The 16,938-nt window shown below is 34.1% G+C and overlaps 2 protein-coding genes across 2 annotated transcripts in view; one reads left to right on the top strand and one right to left on the bottom strand.

Annotated features, from left to right (window-relative positions):
• Positions 1–4,058, bottom strand: part of LOTGIDRAFT_125352 (hypothetical protein) — a gene marked incomplete at both ends in the record, with an annotated part of 5,497 nt that extends 1,439 nt beyond the window's left edge. The window contains 7 exons of the mRNA XM_009061664.1: positions 927–1,079; positions 1,389–1,484; positions 1,755–1,889; positions 2,261–2,386; positions 2,732–2,948; positions 3,371–3,459; positions 3,828–4,058. Coding sequence (XP_009059912.1) covers positions 927–1,079; positions 1,389–1,484; positions 1,755–1,889; positions 2,261–2,386; positions 2,732–2,948; positions 3,371–3,459; positions 3,828–4,058 — 1,047 coding nt within the window. The remainder of the gene's footprint in view (positions 1–926; positions 1,080–1,388; positions 1,485–1,754; positions 1,890–2,260; positions 2,387–2,731; positions 2,949–3,370; positions 3,460–3,827) is intronic.
• A 1,840-nt stretch (positions 4,059–5,898) lies between these two features.
• On the top strand, positions 5,899–14,629 carry LOTGIDRAFT_125224 (hypothetical protein; the record flags this gene model as incomplete). Its single annotated transcript, XM_009061663.1, has 19 exons — positions 5,899–5,999; positions 6,272–6,445; positions 6,931–7,186; positions 7,559–7,780; positions 8,085–8,233; positions 8,547–8,658; positions 8,923–9,044; positions 9,289–9,480; positions 9,777–10,008; positions 10,380–10,499; positions 10,786–10,953; positions 11,277–11,459; positions 11,647–11,937; positions 12,387–12,622; positions 12,880–12,958; positions 13,211–13,360; positions 13,576–13,752; positions 14,007–14,102; positions 14,420–14,629. Coding segments are annotated over 19 exons (3,270 nt in total), but the record flags the coding sequence as incomplete, so codon positions are not given.
• Positions 14,630–16,938: the final 2,309 nt, after the last annotated feature.

Raw genomic sequence — 16,938 nt, 5'->3', positions numbered from 1 at the left:
AACGCCAAAAGAGGCTAGGAGTGAAACAGGTGTCTGTAGAAGTTGAGAGATGAGCTCCACTCCATTGATTCTGTTTGGAAAAAGTAGATATGTTTTTTTTTATATCTTATATCTAAATCATCTGAGAAAGTAATTTGTATCCTACCTGTTGAATTAATATAGCCCTCTATAGCAGGTTTACTGTGATTATTATAAACAGCGTTACATGGTGAGGTAGCGAATCCTACACGTTTGTTTTCTCTATCAAACACCACATAATATCCTTCCATTAATATAGCTCCTAGTACAGTTCCTGAAAGAATAAGTTCCACAATATAGCTTCAAGTACAGTTCCTGAAAGAAAAAGTTCCACAATATAGCTTCAAGTACAGTTCCTGAAAGAATAAGTTTCACAATATATCTCCTAGTACAGTTCCTAAAAGAATAAGTTCCATAATATAGTTCCTACTGGAACTTAACAACTGAGATATCCAAGGTTTCCTTCAGATCAGTAGTTAAAAAAGATGTTCAGCCTACCTGCTTCTGAGGAAGCTATACCAAACTTAAAACATTTTCCTGTTTCAAATGGATCTATTACCATTCGTAAATATTTCTGAAAAGAGAAAGAAATATATTCATATACTGTATAATTGTGAATATATTGCACACCATTTCTTACTCTTACTAGTAAATCTGGTAAAACTACACACTTATTTCAACTATCTGTACCACTTGGCAGAATGAACCAAGTCTGTCATCTACCAACAACTACCTAGTCTGTGATATCAGTTAGCTGGGAGCAGACGTTAACTTGTCATCTACCTAGTCTGCGATATCAGTTATCTGGGAGCAGACGTTAACTTGTCATCTACCAACAAAGAACACTGGATGTACAAAAAAGCAAACTTGATGAACAGGAGTGTGCTTTAAAGGAATATTCAACTTACTTCGGAAGGTATATGTAGTTTAAATAAAGAATTTTCACTGTGATACATTGAAAGAGAGATGGTAGGAAAAACTTGGAATGGTAACATAGCATCTTCCCAACACATTACTTCATCTCCACTCCAAAATGACGGAGAAAATGGACGCTCCATGATCTGTTAATCAAATTGAAATGAAAATAGTTAACACTTTAAACACTGATGGTAAATAAAATCAATTGTCATACCCTGAACTCAAGTAATCAAGTAATATAAAAATGCATACATAATGCGTAATGTCACCTGGTTTCATCATCTACTACCCTATATATCATGTAATTAAGTGCTATACTTTTTTTTATGAGAATCCAATAAATCATTTGATATTGTATTACTCCACAATATATACTGATGCAAATCTTCCACTGGGTTTTTAAATTCTGAATATTTGTAATAATATATGGTCTTAAGTTAACTTACCTGGACTTTATGTTGTATGTGGTTTAATATGGATTTATAAACACGCTTGGGGAATCTCATATTAGTCGTTCCTGTATCTACTATTGTTCTGTCAAAATTATACTGAAATTATACAGATAAACCAACAGATGATAGTATAAAAAAGAAAAGAAGAAACAACTATATTTTACAAGGATAACAACTTAGGTTCACAGTTAACGATTCTTCCTTGGCCGAATGTCTAGGCATTCGTTTTTTCCAGATTATCTGTACCTATTTGCAGCTGGGTTAACACGAATTATGATAATCACCCAAACAATAAAAACCCTACCCAATAAAGCCAACCCCCACCCTTCAAAAAAAAAAACAATCAAAAGCCCAAGTATTACCCACCTCTTTACAGTCTAGTCCCAGACTATTAGAGTCTACAGCTATATCAGTTATTAAAACTTCATAGTACCAGAGTTTCTGTAGTGGAGTATAGTAGATTTCACTGTTATAGAGGTCACTAGATAGACCTCCTATAGTCTAAAACAATTAATAAATAAAACATTCATTAAGGTTAATTATCAAAAACAATTAAAAAAACACTCTTATTAATAATAATAATAAACTCATGCTCCTGTCTATTCAATATAATGAATTAATGAAAAAAAAACCCCAAAAACTCAGGATAATTATCCAACATAATAGTTTTTTTTAAGCAATTTCAGCCATCAGAATCTCTTTTCAAAAAGAAGACCTAAAAAAGCGTTTGTCTTAAACTAAGTCAAATCTTTAAGCTAGGGTAAGAACTCATAGTGACACAAGGACCAGATGGTGAATACTAATTAATATAAAATTTAATAATTGGTTGCCAATCACAGCCTGTCTGTTTGTTTAAAAGACATCCAACTTACCATTGAACCTCCCATTTTGTCATCTTCAGCAAGGTATGGTGTTCCACATAGCTGTACAGCGAAAATATCTCTCACCCCTCCATCTTTAACTAGACTGTTGAAAAATGGTACTATTGAACTATCAGGCTGAAATATAGAGGAGTATTATTTGACATAGCAAGTTCTATTCTGAATTTTCATGAGCAATGGCCAATTTGTCATTTGTTAAATTAATAAATAAATATCAAGATTAAATAACAAAAGAAATATTATTGAGAAACAAATTTGATTTGGGAATATTTGTAAACCCATGTATCATAATCAGCCAAGTTGTCAGAACCAACGATGTTATTTGATGTATCCAATGCTTTCACAGACTCCTGCAGCAAATGGAGGACTCATTCTATTAGTACAAGCGCATCAAAAAGATTGGTACCGGTACAAAAAAGAAAACAGTTCTTATAATATATTTCAAAGAAAATGGAGACTCACCCGTGCTATACTCTCATACGCCATTCCCACAATGCCCTGCCACTCAGAACCGTTAATAAAGAAATTCTGTGACTGTGTGATAAAGGCTATATTAGGTCTAACGGTAATATTTGGTAGAACAGTCAGCTGGACGTCGTCAGTACCCAGCAACCCTTTCCATTCACCCTGAGTATAGGGCACCTGAACTTCTCTTCCATCTTCTTCATAAGTTGAAGAACTGAAATAAAAAGTTATATGTCTTACTTTTCTTCAACTTATTCAGCTAATGAAGAATGGAAAAGCAATGCAGTGTACGATGAGGGGATTTTAGGCCTACTCCTTTTCAACTTCTAATTGTTGAAGGATCTTTAACATGCACAGCCTGTAGCATGTTGACGAATTAAAAATAGTAAAATTAAATTTTACAACCCACTTAGGAGTTGATGAAGAAAGACAGAAAAATAACTAAACACCAACAAGGATAACAACTTAGGTTCAAGACTATTTACCAGCTGGTTCTTGGCTAAACCTCTTGGCATTGATCTTACCCAGATTATCAATGATGCCTATGTTCTATTTCAATAGTTAAACACCAAGATCCCTAGACAATATTCCAAAAATGATAACCAGTAAATTTGGCACTAAAAGGAGAAAACCTACTTGATTCGTACAAAGTGTTTGTCTATATTAATATCAGGAACTGCTGCAATTGCTAGATTACTGCTTCCAGTATCAATCAGTACATTAATCTGCAAAAAAAAATAATGCAGGAACACTTTGTCCCAAAAACCTTCATTCCTTCATCTTTCCAAATTGCCTGTCTATCCAGTGGATGAATGAAGTGAGAAGTTTGAAGAGGGTATATTTACAATATTTAATTATATGCCAAATAAATTCCGAAATTTCATAAGAGATTTTCACAACATAATGAAAATTCAGGAAACATACTATATTACAAAGTTGCCAATTACTAGAAACACCATTTATACATTTTAAACAATCAAAAAATGTGAAACTGAGTCGGCAGACACATTTAAAAAAAAATTTGAACTCGTTTAAAAGTCATAGTATGTGCTTTTCTTTTTGACTCTTAAAATGGTAGAATAATAGGACATACCTTTTGGGGCGGTGTTCCTATTAACATGGTCATATAATAACCGTTTCCAGAATGGCCAAATAATTTCTCATTTGTGTTGACGTCTCGCGTAACTCTGTCACGATGAGATTCATGGCGGTCATGATTTACAGATCTTTTTAACGGAATGTGATAGGTCAATCCATGACAAAGGCTTAACAATAGAGAGAGGACCAAGCCCAGAATAAAACTCTGATGGACTAAACCCCTCATGTTATAACCAACTTTCATTTTTATTTTCCTTCTATCAAATGATCATCTTCTGATCTGAAATGTTAAAAAGTGAATAAGATAAATTTTTTTTGTGGATATAAATTGAACATTGAAACAAAAAACCCTCCAGAAAATGTCAGTACTTTACAATTCGCTGAGATGGGCAGGAGACAGGAGACAGGGGGCAGGAGACAGGGTGCAGGAGACAGGGTGCAGGAGACAGGGTGCAGGGGGCAGGAGATGACAGGAAGGAACTAGGAAGACGGGCATTATAACAACAATAATCATGTCAACAATGCATTATTGGCTTTTAACCCCTGCCAACTATCCTAACCCATGCCTGTTCCTTTCAAGGGAAACAATTATCAAGGAAAGAATTGGGTTATTAGGTGGGGGAGAAGGGCATTATAGTAACAACAACAAATGTCAACAATGTATCAATATTGCTGAATATGGTTGATAATTGTTAGTAAACCTCTTTTCCATCAACTTCATCAAAGATAGGAAAGAGGGAGAATGATGTATGAGATCGTCGGTATAAATCAAAACATACCATATCACTGATCATTTGTTTTCAGGGTCAGATTTAATACATTTTACTGAAATTATTAGTGCGTCGGAAATGAAAGTAACACCTGTGGCAACGTACAAATTTCCACTTTATCAATAAAACAGTAAAACGAAATATAAAAAGCAAATTTCGAAAACTATTCAAACTAAGAATTTGTTATGGTTATTATAGAAAATAAAGAATTGTGTAAAGTGTTAATTTCTGGCTCCGTATCCTATAATGTTGATCTTTCGTGAATACGATTTTAAGAAACCACGATGCGATCGTCATGCAAACTTTCTAAAATACTGCTGCGTAACCAATTAGTCTATTCTGAATATCAATCAATTATTACATCATAACATCATATTGGTCTTCGAACATTTCAAATTAAATTCAAGTCTATTCAAACTGATGTTGTTTATTATCTTTTTAAAAAAAAAATCAAAAAACAAACGTATCCATTTATTACACGCTCGAATGCTCCAGCTCGTGTTTACATTCTTATGCAAATGAGCTCTTGTCTAGCAACCTGCAAACAATATGGCCGCCTTAATCTCTTGTAACGTCAACTTGCCAACAAAAAACATCTCGATGGGTCTAAATTAAGGAATTGAAGGCGACAAGAAGAAGGAAAATTAAGGGTTAAATATTGAAGTATGTATTTACACTGATTTCAAGTCTTTTTCCTGTATTTTTGATTATTGGCAGGTAATTCTGATCAAACCGCCTGTTTCTTCTAGCCACCTGCTAGGTGCCACAGTTGCAGCATCACTGATTCAGACTACAAACAACTCATTGTAATAGATCCAACAAAATAACCCAACACCTATAATTAAAGCCATGAAAACATGAGACTATTCACATAATCATGTCATGAAAGAGGATACATCTCACAAGCTAAACGTTGTTAATTAACTCTTCACTTCAAATTATTTTTATTTAGGCCAGCTTCTCTTACTCTAGTCAATCTTATATAACAAAATTCCTATTCATTAGGACTAATTTGGCACAAATTAAAATTGTGATTTGCACTTTTCCTTGAATATCTGATCAACAGATCAAATTGCCAAAGAGCAGGATTATATGAGCTGGATTGTTGAATGAATAGTAAATGTCTGTCTGTTCAGTTGAAATTCTTGAAAATATATCATTTATGATGAATTTGTGGCTGAATTACCACACTGAACGAATAGCCATGGCTGTCATTATATCAGACAAAATTCTTAAAAATTTCATTTTGTTGGTTGATGAAACTGATTTTTTACAGAGAGAAAGACAAGAAGAAACAAAATGGATGAAAGGTTGAAATGGTTAGAAACGAGAATAACCTCGTCCTTGAAGCCACGAAACGAAGATTTAAAAAACTTATTCTTAAATGATGAAAACAGGTATGGGACTTGTCTATATTATAGTCCTCTATTCTACCTGAAATTCAATGAATTAGCTTAATTTCTTTCCAAATTATTCAACTACCAAGCTGTAATTGAATATAGATAATCCAGGAAAGATCAATGACAAAAGGTTTGGCCAAGGATCATCTGGTAGAAAGGATCCTCACAAATGTAAGATGTTATCATGTTAAAATGGGTTGTTTCTACCATTTAGCATGTCCACTAAGATTCAGAGAGCTGTAAGTTGGAATATTTATTGTGTATTTCAGACTGGCGTTCTATGAGTTTATAAACAATGAAGACGTAAAGAGGTTATATGTTTATATACGCCCACCTCGACAGATCACAGCCTCACAACTCCCACCTTTCGATTTAAAATCAAAATCTATCTTCTTTTTAAAATGTAATCCTGGTACAAAATTAACCAAAGATAACATGGGTAAGTTTACTTTCATCTGAAACAACTGTATTATTTGTCTTAGAATTGGATATTAATTAAGTGTCAAAGCATCCATTTATATGGTAATTCTATTATGAACTAAACCATTTAATAGACATTTTAATCAGGACATTTAACCATTGAAATTTGTTATCAAAGTCAAGGCTTTTGTTTTTTATCTTAATTATAGATACAGTCATACCATTAGAGCATAAATTGCTATTTCCTCAATTATATTTCTTGAAATCCACAAAAATTGGCTCATTTTGAATAAAATTGACAAATATTACAACCAGGCATTTATTTGCTTCTGTCCAACATAACCGGTATATGAATCTTCATATCAAAAATCCTGTAATGTTCCATATTAACAAAATCAAGCAACCCTATCCTTTTAACAGTTTTCTGATGGTTTGGTATTTTAGATCAAGAAGTATTTTATATAGACTGTACATCCTTACCATTAGAACATTTAGAATTAACAATCAGAGAAGTATTCCTGCCGTTACTCGGCATCAATCAACCTAGCGTCACTGGCGTCGGCATCAACGGAGATAAACTGATGGATATATTACATAGATTAATGGCGGCAGTCGAGGTCACACAAGGTCATGTTGAAGGTCGTATCGTATTAAATCTACCATCCATAGAGGTATTGGCTGAGGCAGCTTCCTCTGTTAATCGTAGAGCCTCGGTTTTACACGTTCTAGAAACTACAGTCATTGGATGGATTAAACAAATCAGGGTAGGTAATCTCAAACAAAGATTTATTTCAGTTGATGAAGAAAAAATTAACTTACAAAAATGAGAAAAAAGGCAACAGTAAGATTTTAGTGTGTTTGATTTGTTTTCTGTGGTTATTCAAGAGAAATGCTGATATCTTTCAAAGACCACTGACAAATTTCTCAAGGTTTTTATTGGCTATAATCAGATTGTAATTATTTTAACTCTACTTATAACAGTTCATTTATAACAAAAAAACACGAGGGAATATATTATGGTATATTGTGGTAGGTCTATATATTCCCTTCTGTTTTATTATATTATGTACTCTCCACTTCAATTGTTTTTTATATCTGCAATCTTAATGTCTCATGTTCCATTTTCACGATTACAGACAGTGCTAAAACATGATCCACAAGCAGATCTGTATTCTCAGTTTGGTGGAGAACCAGGTCCGTTAGATGAAATTAAGATGTGGGAGAAACAGCTAGAACGTCTTCATTCTATCAATGCACAGTTGGATTCAGATATAGCCGGTGATATTCTACATAATCTAGAACAAGCCAACAGTCAATACGCCCATTCATTTCGTACAGTTAGAAAGGATATAGATAAGGTAAGAGTTTAGAATTTCACACTAGGCCACAAAAAATAGTTTTAATCGAGATATCCTTGAATTGAAACCAATGAAACAGGTCAATTGCTTGACTCTTTTATGAACTTTGTCAGTAAATTTTCGATCTAATTTAATTCTAAGAACTGTTCAAAAGTTTCACATTTCACAAAGATTGTTTCAGCAAAATTAAGTGTTTTTGTGAATTTTGATTATAAGATTTTTCTTTTGCGAACTGCGTTCCTGGATCATAGTGAACTATTAGAAGGTTTATATTCTTCATGATTGATTTTATTTTATTTTGCAGGCTGTACAAGACACAAATAAAATATTAAATTTTCTGAGTACAATGAGAGAATGGTTTGATAGATTACACTGGGCTACTGAACCTAAAGAAATGTTAATATTATTTAAACCTATGATGACTGCTTTATTGTTGGTCTGGACACATTCTACGTAAGTTCTTCTAACTGTAACTCTCGCAAGCAGTCTTAAAATCTATTAGTTGAAACACTGTTATTTCATGGGGAAATTATAGTTTTTCAGATGACTCATGTATTTTCCAGTCATGTCTAACTTGCATTTGAAAATATCTGACATGGAAATATCATCAGATATGTTGTCTATTCTGTCATTTTATCATAATTCATTTTGCGGATGGAGGATTCATAAAATAAGCTGGCAAAATCTTCATGGAACTAGGGGATACCTTGACAATAGGAACCACGTAGAAGAATTTTTTTTAAATGATTTTTGTTTTTGATTTTAGGTATTATCATCAGATAGATAAATTTCACAATCTCCTAAGTCTACTATCTAATGAAGTGGTACATAGAGCAATAGCAATGGTTGGTCCTGATATACTTAGAGAACCATTAGAGGTAAAAACTTCTTTATATGTCAATCTGTAGACATTCTCAACATCCTTGAGTTCAGAAGCTTACTTTAAGATTATTCCTGCCAATTGCTTAATGAAAATTCCCCTAAATTCCGTCACTGTCTATAATGTGCTTAAAGAATCTTTAGAGGTAAAAACTTACGAACATGTCAATCTGTAGACATTCTGAACATCCTTGAGTTCAGGATTAATCCTGATCTTCATCAATTAAACATTTTAATATCATTTTTATCTTTACTCTTTATAGTCATATACAAAATTAAAAGATGCGTTACGTGTGTGTGCTGCGTTTCGAGGAACTTATTTAGATTTTAAAGACAATGCTGATGATCAGAATGCTTTAAATATCACAGAAAATGCGGAAAGATTGTAAGTCTTTTGCCTGACTTTTTTGTCGTTTCTACTTCAGTTTTGCTTTTGTCGATTTTAGTCGATTTTTTGCAATTTATTTTCTTTGAAAAATGATAATGCGTATACAAAGAAATGTCCAAATATTCTCTGATCTAAAATATACACTTGAATTATCATCAATCTTGTATGTACAAGGTAGACATATTCTGCAGAAACCATTCCTAAACTTTGCCATTTATATTGTTATATGGGAACTTTTCAGGGCAGCAAGACCTCAGGGTAGTTTATTTATGACCAAGATGTATGGTCCCCACGCCTACACGCCACGCTACGGTATTCGTAGATCAGATGGCGATACTAGTCAATCTTTAGAAGAAGATGAATTATGGACAGACAGTCCGTGGCCGGCTAGAAATGCTCCTTCTTTTGATCTTTTAAACAACTTTATGGAAAGGTTTGTATTCAAATTCTTTATCTATCTTATTTAAATGGATGTAGTGGTCTAAATATTTATTTTCTCAGATAAAATCACTTTTTAGAATGAAAATCTTGCATCTGGTTTGTGTGTAATTTAAGAACAATGCAGAAAGGATGACAGTCCATGCTGTTGTTAAAATGTTCAAAACTATTAAATATTTTTATATTTGGCTTTGGCCCTTGCATTGGAGACATGCTTCTCATTTTTGGTACCCCACCTTAGTCATTTTCTTAATACACTCGTGATTCTCATATTATTATTTCCCATTCTAGATGTAATGATGTATTAGAGCTAGTAGAAACAACTCGTCATTTCCGTCTGCTGGCCGGTGCCGCTGAAGTAGGAGGTGCTGGAAATATGAGTCTGGACGCCATGGTGAAAGAGATCCACCAGAAATACACTCTAGCTATGGAAGAGTTCTTCTCCTTGGTTGATAATGTACTCAGTATAGATGGCTCGCAATCATTTGAAAGATCTTTCTTTAAATTTAGAACTGTAGTGAAGGTATTTATTTCTGTGTCCATCTGATACAAATTTGTATTTTTTTAAATCTGATAGATGTTGATATGCACAATTTTGTAATTTTAATTTGTTTTCTAAATTGAAAATTTGATTTCTCCAGAGATACTTTCTGTCACAATAGTCTTTGCACCAGGGTTTTTGATAAGGCTCTGTTTTCTGGACTTGGCTGGCAGGGAAGCTCAAATGTCAGAGTAATAAGTCTGTGTTCCAAAGAATAAAATTGCAGTCAGTCATTTTGGAGCTCCAATCAGACATGACTGGCAAATACAGATAAATCAGGTCATTATATCAAAAGAACAACAATATAATATACAATGCAACTATTCTATTAATTTTGATAATGATATTAATAGGGTCTGGAGAAGAGGTTAGCTGGTATTTTACGTCAGGCATTTTGTCAATGTCCCACTGTCGAATCTCAGTTAAGATTATTAGAAGTTTTTGAAGGAGTTAGCAGTCGGGAGCTGGTTCAGGTAGGCCTAAGATTGTTTTCTATTGTTTGTTTGTTACATTGTTTTTTTTCTATATATTTATGGTTCAAGAAACAGTTGAAATCTTAATGTCATGGGAATATGCATCATAATTGGGAATATAACGCTCACCTTTTTGTACTTTTTTTATTTTCAAATGCTGATATACGTAAGTAAAGTTTATTGGAGAAAGTTAAATGGACTTAAGGCAACAAAAACAAGCAAAAATTTTCTGAATTAAGACCCAAAGCAGGCAGAGAATGATTATAAGTTTTTACTTCTTTTCAAGGCTCATCTGAAAGATAAAGATGCACAGTTAGTAGAAGCATTCACTGCAGAACTTCAACAAGTTAAAGAAATGTTTACGGAAAATAGCATCAGCCCTCCGTCACATTATAACATGCCCCCTATTGTCAGTCGATTAATGTGGGTCAGCGCTTTACAAGAACGCATTAGGGTAAGTATCAATTTTCAGATATTTCTACCTGGTTTCTCATGTCAGAGATCGGGCTCTCATTAGCCCATACAGGTGCAGAAGATGTGGATGTAAAACTCCATTTCATTTCCTGTCAGTGAGGCAGATTTGGGGGCTGATACGTAAAAAGCATCTAGTTATTCCGCTGGGACGATGAACCATGGCCCTGTGTGCTACAGACTGTTTGTTACAGACACCTCCACAGTTGGAAATTCAAACATAAAAGTAAATTTAAATTCTGTGTATTTTTCCAAAGTTCAAACTTAAAGTTGTAAGCTTAGAAAGTTTTGTTCTGTAAATTCTAGATCCCCATGGAGAAGCTACGTCAAGTCAGCCCCCACTCTCTAGAGGGTGACAGTGGTTGGCAGATGAGAGACACCTATAATAGCTGTATGAATGAACTAGAGACGTATGAGAACAAACTAGTAACAGATTGGAGAAGCAATATTACAGCTGAGTTAACTCTACGACTGAAACAACCTTTATTGGTAAGTTAAAGAAACACAACCATACTTTACAAGGATAGCAACTTACTTACTTGCTCTAGGTTCTTAGGAGCTCTTCTACAAGCTGGTTAGTGACCTTGGCATTAATCTGTCCCAGTTTATTCTTACCCATTTGCAGCCGGCTCGAAAGGGATAATGTTGAAACATGAATTATTATATTTTCTTGCAGGTTGCAGAAGATTTTGATGAAGACCTTGACATTCGACCTCAAATTGTCCACGTGAACCTTGACCCCCAGTTATTGTTGTTGCTGCGTGAGATCCGATATCTTGGTCGGACGCCATTCAACATCAAACTACCAGAAGGAGCGAAGGAATTGATTCGTAACACCAATTCGTTTGAATTATCAGTAACTGCAACAAGATTAGAAACTATTGTATCAAAATACAACACCATTATGAGAACAATCACATCATTTGAACGACCAATGTTTGAGAGAAAATTGGCTAAGATTGATATAGTAAGTATATTTTCTTTTCAACTGGAATTCTTCGTTTCAAAGATGCAGGTCAGAGGGGTAGGCTTTGGTGGAAGGAGCAAAGCCGACACCGGGCTCACTCATGGATGCACTGGCTGTGGATTCAGAATTGTTCTTATATTGAGGTGGATTGAACTCATAGTATCTAAATGCTAATGCAATGGGCAGACGAGTGTATTCTTTCGCCCGATCTAGTAGAGTAAAAGGGGCAGCCATTTTGAACATCACATGATATCAACTTGTCAAATTGGTTTAAAAGTATTGACTGCCCGATTAAATGCACAAGACAAAGGCAGACGAGCGAAATTTACCAGGAAATGGAATCACCTGCAAAAATCGTTTAAAATTTTTAAGAGTTTTTATGATTTGCAGCGTCAGGCAAAAACGCCGGTGTGCCACCCTACTTTAACACACGTTAATTTTTTTTCTAGTTATTTGAGCAAGGTTTACAAGAGTTTACATGGAAGATGAAAGAATCAGCAGATTTCATCGAGACAGCCATGTCATTAGTTTGTCTAGACGTACATCAGAATCTAGATATCGTACAGACTGACTGTCATGATATTGTAGAGATCACAGTATCCTGGTGTAAAAATACTCTAGATGTTTTTAAAGCTAGGAACCCTCAACTCTCTTATCCAATGGAAGAATTGTTAGAAATGCAAAAGTAAGTACAATCACATATATTATTGGAGATATTTTTTATGCTTTTCCAAAATATTTCTCTGCTGCTTTGGTAAAATACTTCTTTATGCATGTATGTATATGTAACAGTGATGTTCAATGTATATTTTAGATGAATACATATTCAAACTGGTAAGCTAATGTCGATTTATTTAAAGAAATATGATAACAACCTGAAATTGATGTTTTGAGCACTATTTTAACAGTGAAAATATCTTGTTTATAAATTTATAATTACAGTCAACTAGAAGATGAGCTAGAGAATATTGTGGTACCATCAGGAAATAAAATACATTCACTTGTTCATAAAAGTTTCGAGGTAAGAATGGAGGTTAATAGTTTCTTAGCAGTTGATAAGAAGTTCAAGTTTTCCATATTTAGAGATAGTTCTGTCTGATTGTCTGCTTGGGGATAAAAAAAATAAGAAAAAACTACTGTCATCATAATGGATTTTTCATCTTCAGTAGCTCAATGACATCATTGGATATCATTTCATTTGAGTATAATGTTAATATAATGTTGTCGTTAACAACTAATTAGTATTATAATATTATAATTTGTTTATTTGTAGGCAGTACAGATATCCCAGGCTTCCCCAGCATGGCAGGACTATATAGATTATATAGACGCTATAGTACTGGACGGTCTAAAACAAGTCACATTATCCAGTCTTACATCTATGTTAAATACACTAGTACAGGCAAATATAGCAGAAATAAATGTAAGTATCATTAAAGGGATTTTAAAAAGGTTTTCTAAACTTTTTATGTGAATCAGAGACAGTGCTATTGATAAAGAAGATTAGTGACGTCATACGACACTTAATTTTAGGGGAATTGCAGGAACCACAGACGCCTGATTGAAAATTGGAATGGTGCAAATTGATGCTTTTAGTGTCCTTGAAGATTTCTAAACAACCATGTAAATGTTTTTCAGATGCCTGAGTCAGTAATACCAATATTAACAATCCGTCTGGAACTGATAGACAACGCTGTTTCGTTCTGTCCACCGCTAGACCAAACCACGTCTGTTGTTAGCGTACAGGAGTTGGTTCAGAAATGGCTAGACAGTTATCTAGCTAGAGGCCTACTCGTCAAGATGCTTGGAACAAAGGTAGTAAATTATATTTTAAATTTAGTGTGTTCAGAGCTCTTTATATGGCAAATGTCACGTATGACTTTCCTTCTGTCTGTTCACGTTTCTCAAAATGGTGAACTACTGGTAAAGCTACTTGGAATATAGGAGGTAAATTTTGAATACATGTATTGGAAAAAGATTAACCTATGACCTTTAAAAGTGGTATTTATTTATTGTGAGGACTTAGACTTGTATATTCCATCATTCTAAGGCAGAATTTCTATTTCCAGGGAACGTATAAAGATTATATTGAAGCTGATGGTGAAATTAAAGTTCTCCTCTCTAATATTCATAGTGTAGTAGATGAGAACAGTGAGGAATGTAAGGTAAGGAGTTATTGCCCTTGTAATTATATTTCACTTCTGGAATTCTCCCTAGATATATAATGACAAACAGACAACTTTCCTATGTAGATTAAATTTGTTAAATCTGCATGTGACTCCACTTCCCATCCTTGATCTGACACAATTGTTATGCATCTCCTGTTCTGGGTCATATGATATTCAATCAATCAGATGATCAGAAATTGTACAGGCTATGCAATCTAAATTCTGCTCATTATTCATTGAATGGTGTTGAATATCTGAACTAGGCCAATCAGAAATATAACAGAATGAAGACATAAACAAATTGCTTATTTTAGAAAATGTTGGAAGTATTTAAAGATTATGCGTTTCTATGGTTACGAGATGTGAATGAAACGTTTGAAGAGTTTCTACAAGGGATATTATCACCCAATCCGTTACGTTCACCAAATAGAAGTGTGGCTGCCGAGATGAGGAATTTTGCGGCGGAGAAATCTACAATGTCAAGGTCAGTCCAATGTTTGAAAATGTCCGAACCATGGTGTTGATATACGTTATGAGTGAAATTAGAATCATATTGATAATATTTACAGAGATATTCTCATCTTTATCTGCTCAATTTCAGCTATCTGTATCGCTTTCAGAATAAAAATCCTGCATCAGGTTCTCTTGCAATTTAAAAGAAACTGCATGTTGGATTTCAATACTGAACAGTAATGCAGATAGCTGAATATGAATTAGGAGCATAATTGAGGATAACATGATGTCAACTGCGACTTGGGTATATACCTAGTAATTATCAGCAGACGGAGGCAAGTGTCGAAAGGGTAAAGAAATATAATTTTTGTTGCAGAGCCTCATCCCACAGTTCTATAGGATCAGCTGGTCTCATGGGAACAGCAGAGAGAAGTTTCCTGACCCCTAAAAATATCCAAGACGGAGAAAACGAACATATTCCATCATTAGACGAGTTTGATGCTGAGATTGACATTTATAAGGTATGTAAAAGTACTTCTAAGTTACAATGATTTAAGAAAGAAGCAGGCTGTAGCATAGTTAGGTAGGGGGTTGAAATCTCTACATGACATTTGTAAGATGTAAAAGTCTTGTGACCTTGAATAAGTCATCTTACTAAGTTGTTATCCTTGTAAAATATAGTTGTATCTCCCTTTCTTTGGATCTAAATGGGTATGGATAATCCGAGAAAGAACAATGCCAAGAATTTTGGCCAAGGACCAGCTGAAAGAGAAAATCCTTAATTGTGAATCTAAGTTGTTATCCTTGTAGAACATGGTTTTCTTCCTTTCTATCTTTGGATTTAAATCCTGGAAAGATCAATGCCAAGAGGTTTGACCGATGACCAGCTGGTAGACAGGATTCTCTTGAACATAAGTTGTTATCCTTGTAAACATTGGTCGTTTTTTTTCTTTCTTTCTAACATTTGATTGGTTATTTTCAGACGGCGAGAGATGAGATACAAGCGTTACAAGATTACCATAATGTAGGTTGGGTTCGCGTTGATTTACAGCCAATCAAACAAGTCCTAACAACCTACGCTAGCAAATGGATGTGGACTTTCACTAAATATCTTTCCAATCAGGTATTTACCCCTTTTCTTTTCTTCCTTTTTTTTTTCCACATCTCTGTATAAGCTTATCAAAGTCGGCATTCATGTGGTCTATCTGGTGGCCCTTTATTCACATTTCCTCCAAAACGAAGTAAGATCTGAAGATTTTAACCAAATTTGATAAACTTGGTTTAAGTATACATACTCATAAACCGAAGATTGTGTTTGAATTTTAGGTTAGTGATATGTTAGAGAAACTGGACCTGTTTTTAAAGAGAATTGAACCAGAAATAGAAAGTATAACTGGTGAAGAAAGAGACACGGCCAGTTTCATGAAAATGATGAGACTCTTTAATGAGGTATGCTTCTTTTCTTTCTGACATGAATTCTGTAATCACAGACATTTTCAGTGTTCCAGATGGATCATTTGATTGGTCAATCATTAAATTGATGTTGAATTCAGTATTTTTATCCAATCAGATTACTGTATTTCATAAAATCTGGATATTATCGGCAGACAAAACATGTCAAGATGATGAATTGCAAACTGGATAGATGACAACCATTTTGAAAGTTATTAACTCTATTTGTGGTGGCAATGAAGCCAGTTTGTTCCGAGTTTATTACTAAATTTGATGTATTGAGAAAGGTTTGAGCCACTAGTATGATAATAAAAAAAAGGTCCAAGTTCTTCTTCAAATGTAATATCATTATGTTTCCAGGTATCGGCTCAGCAGAATGAAATGGAAGGTAAATTTACCGCCATGCACCGAACTATGATATTATTGAAGAAATACGGCCAGTCATTACCCGAGAACACACAGTTTTTATTTAACGCAGCTCCTGGACGGTGGAACTCTCTAAAAACTAAGGTTTCCCTGGCGAAACAGAGACTCGGTCCCAGAATACAGGAAGAATCAGCTAGAATTACTCAGGTAATATTGGATACATTCTAATTAAAATTAGATACAATTTTGTTTCTTTTCTTCTGATAATTTTCATCTCCATTGTAATCTGACAACTTTTGTACTGCACTCATGTTCCTATGATGTTATGATTTACCAATCAAATGTGTCATGGATAAATTGATCATCATGAATTGTGGGATAGCCCCTTTGGGTTTTGCTCACAATTGAATGTATTTTAAGCAAATTGTTGACAATCTCATCCAGTTTTAGGGATCAATAGAAGGTCCAATCCCAATCCAAAACTCTTAAAAAAATTCCCAATTCAAGATGTAAATTTACTTGGCACTGCTTTATAGATCCACAAAGTTAATTGAACCAACTA

This window comes from Lottia gigantea (assembly GCF_000327385.1).
Source record: "Lottia gigantea unplaced genomic scaffold LOTGIsca_49, whole genome shotgun sequence".
In the NCBI taxonomy this organism is placed as follows: Eukaryota; Metazoa; Mollusca; class Gastropoda; family Lottiidae; genus Lottia; species Lottia gigantea.
The sequence above is the reverse complement of the archived record's forward strand: the minus strand, read 5'-3'. Positions and strand labels throughout refer to the sequence as shown.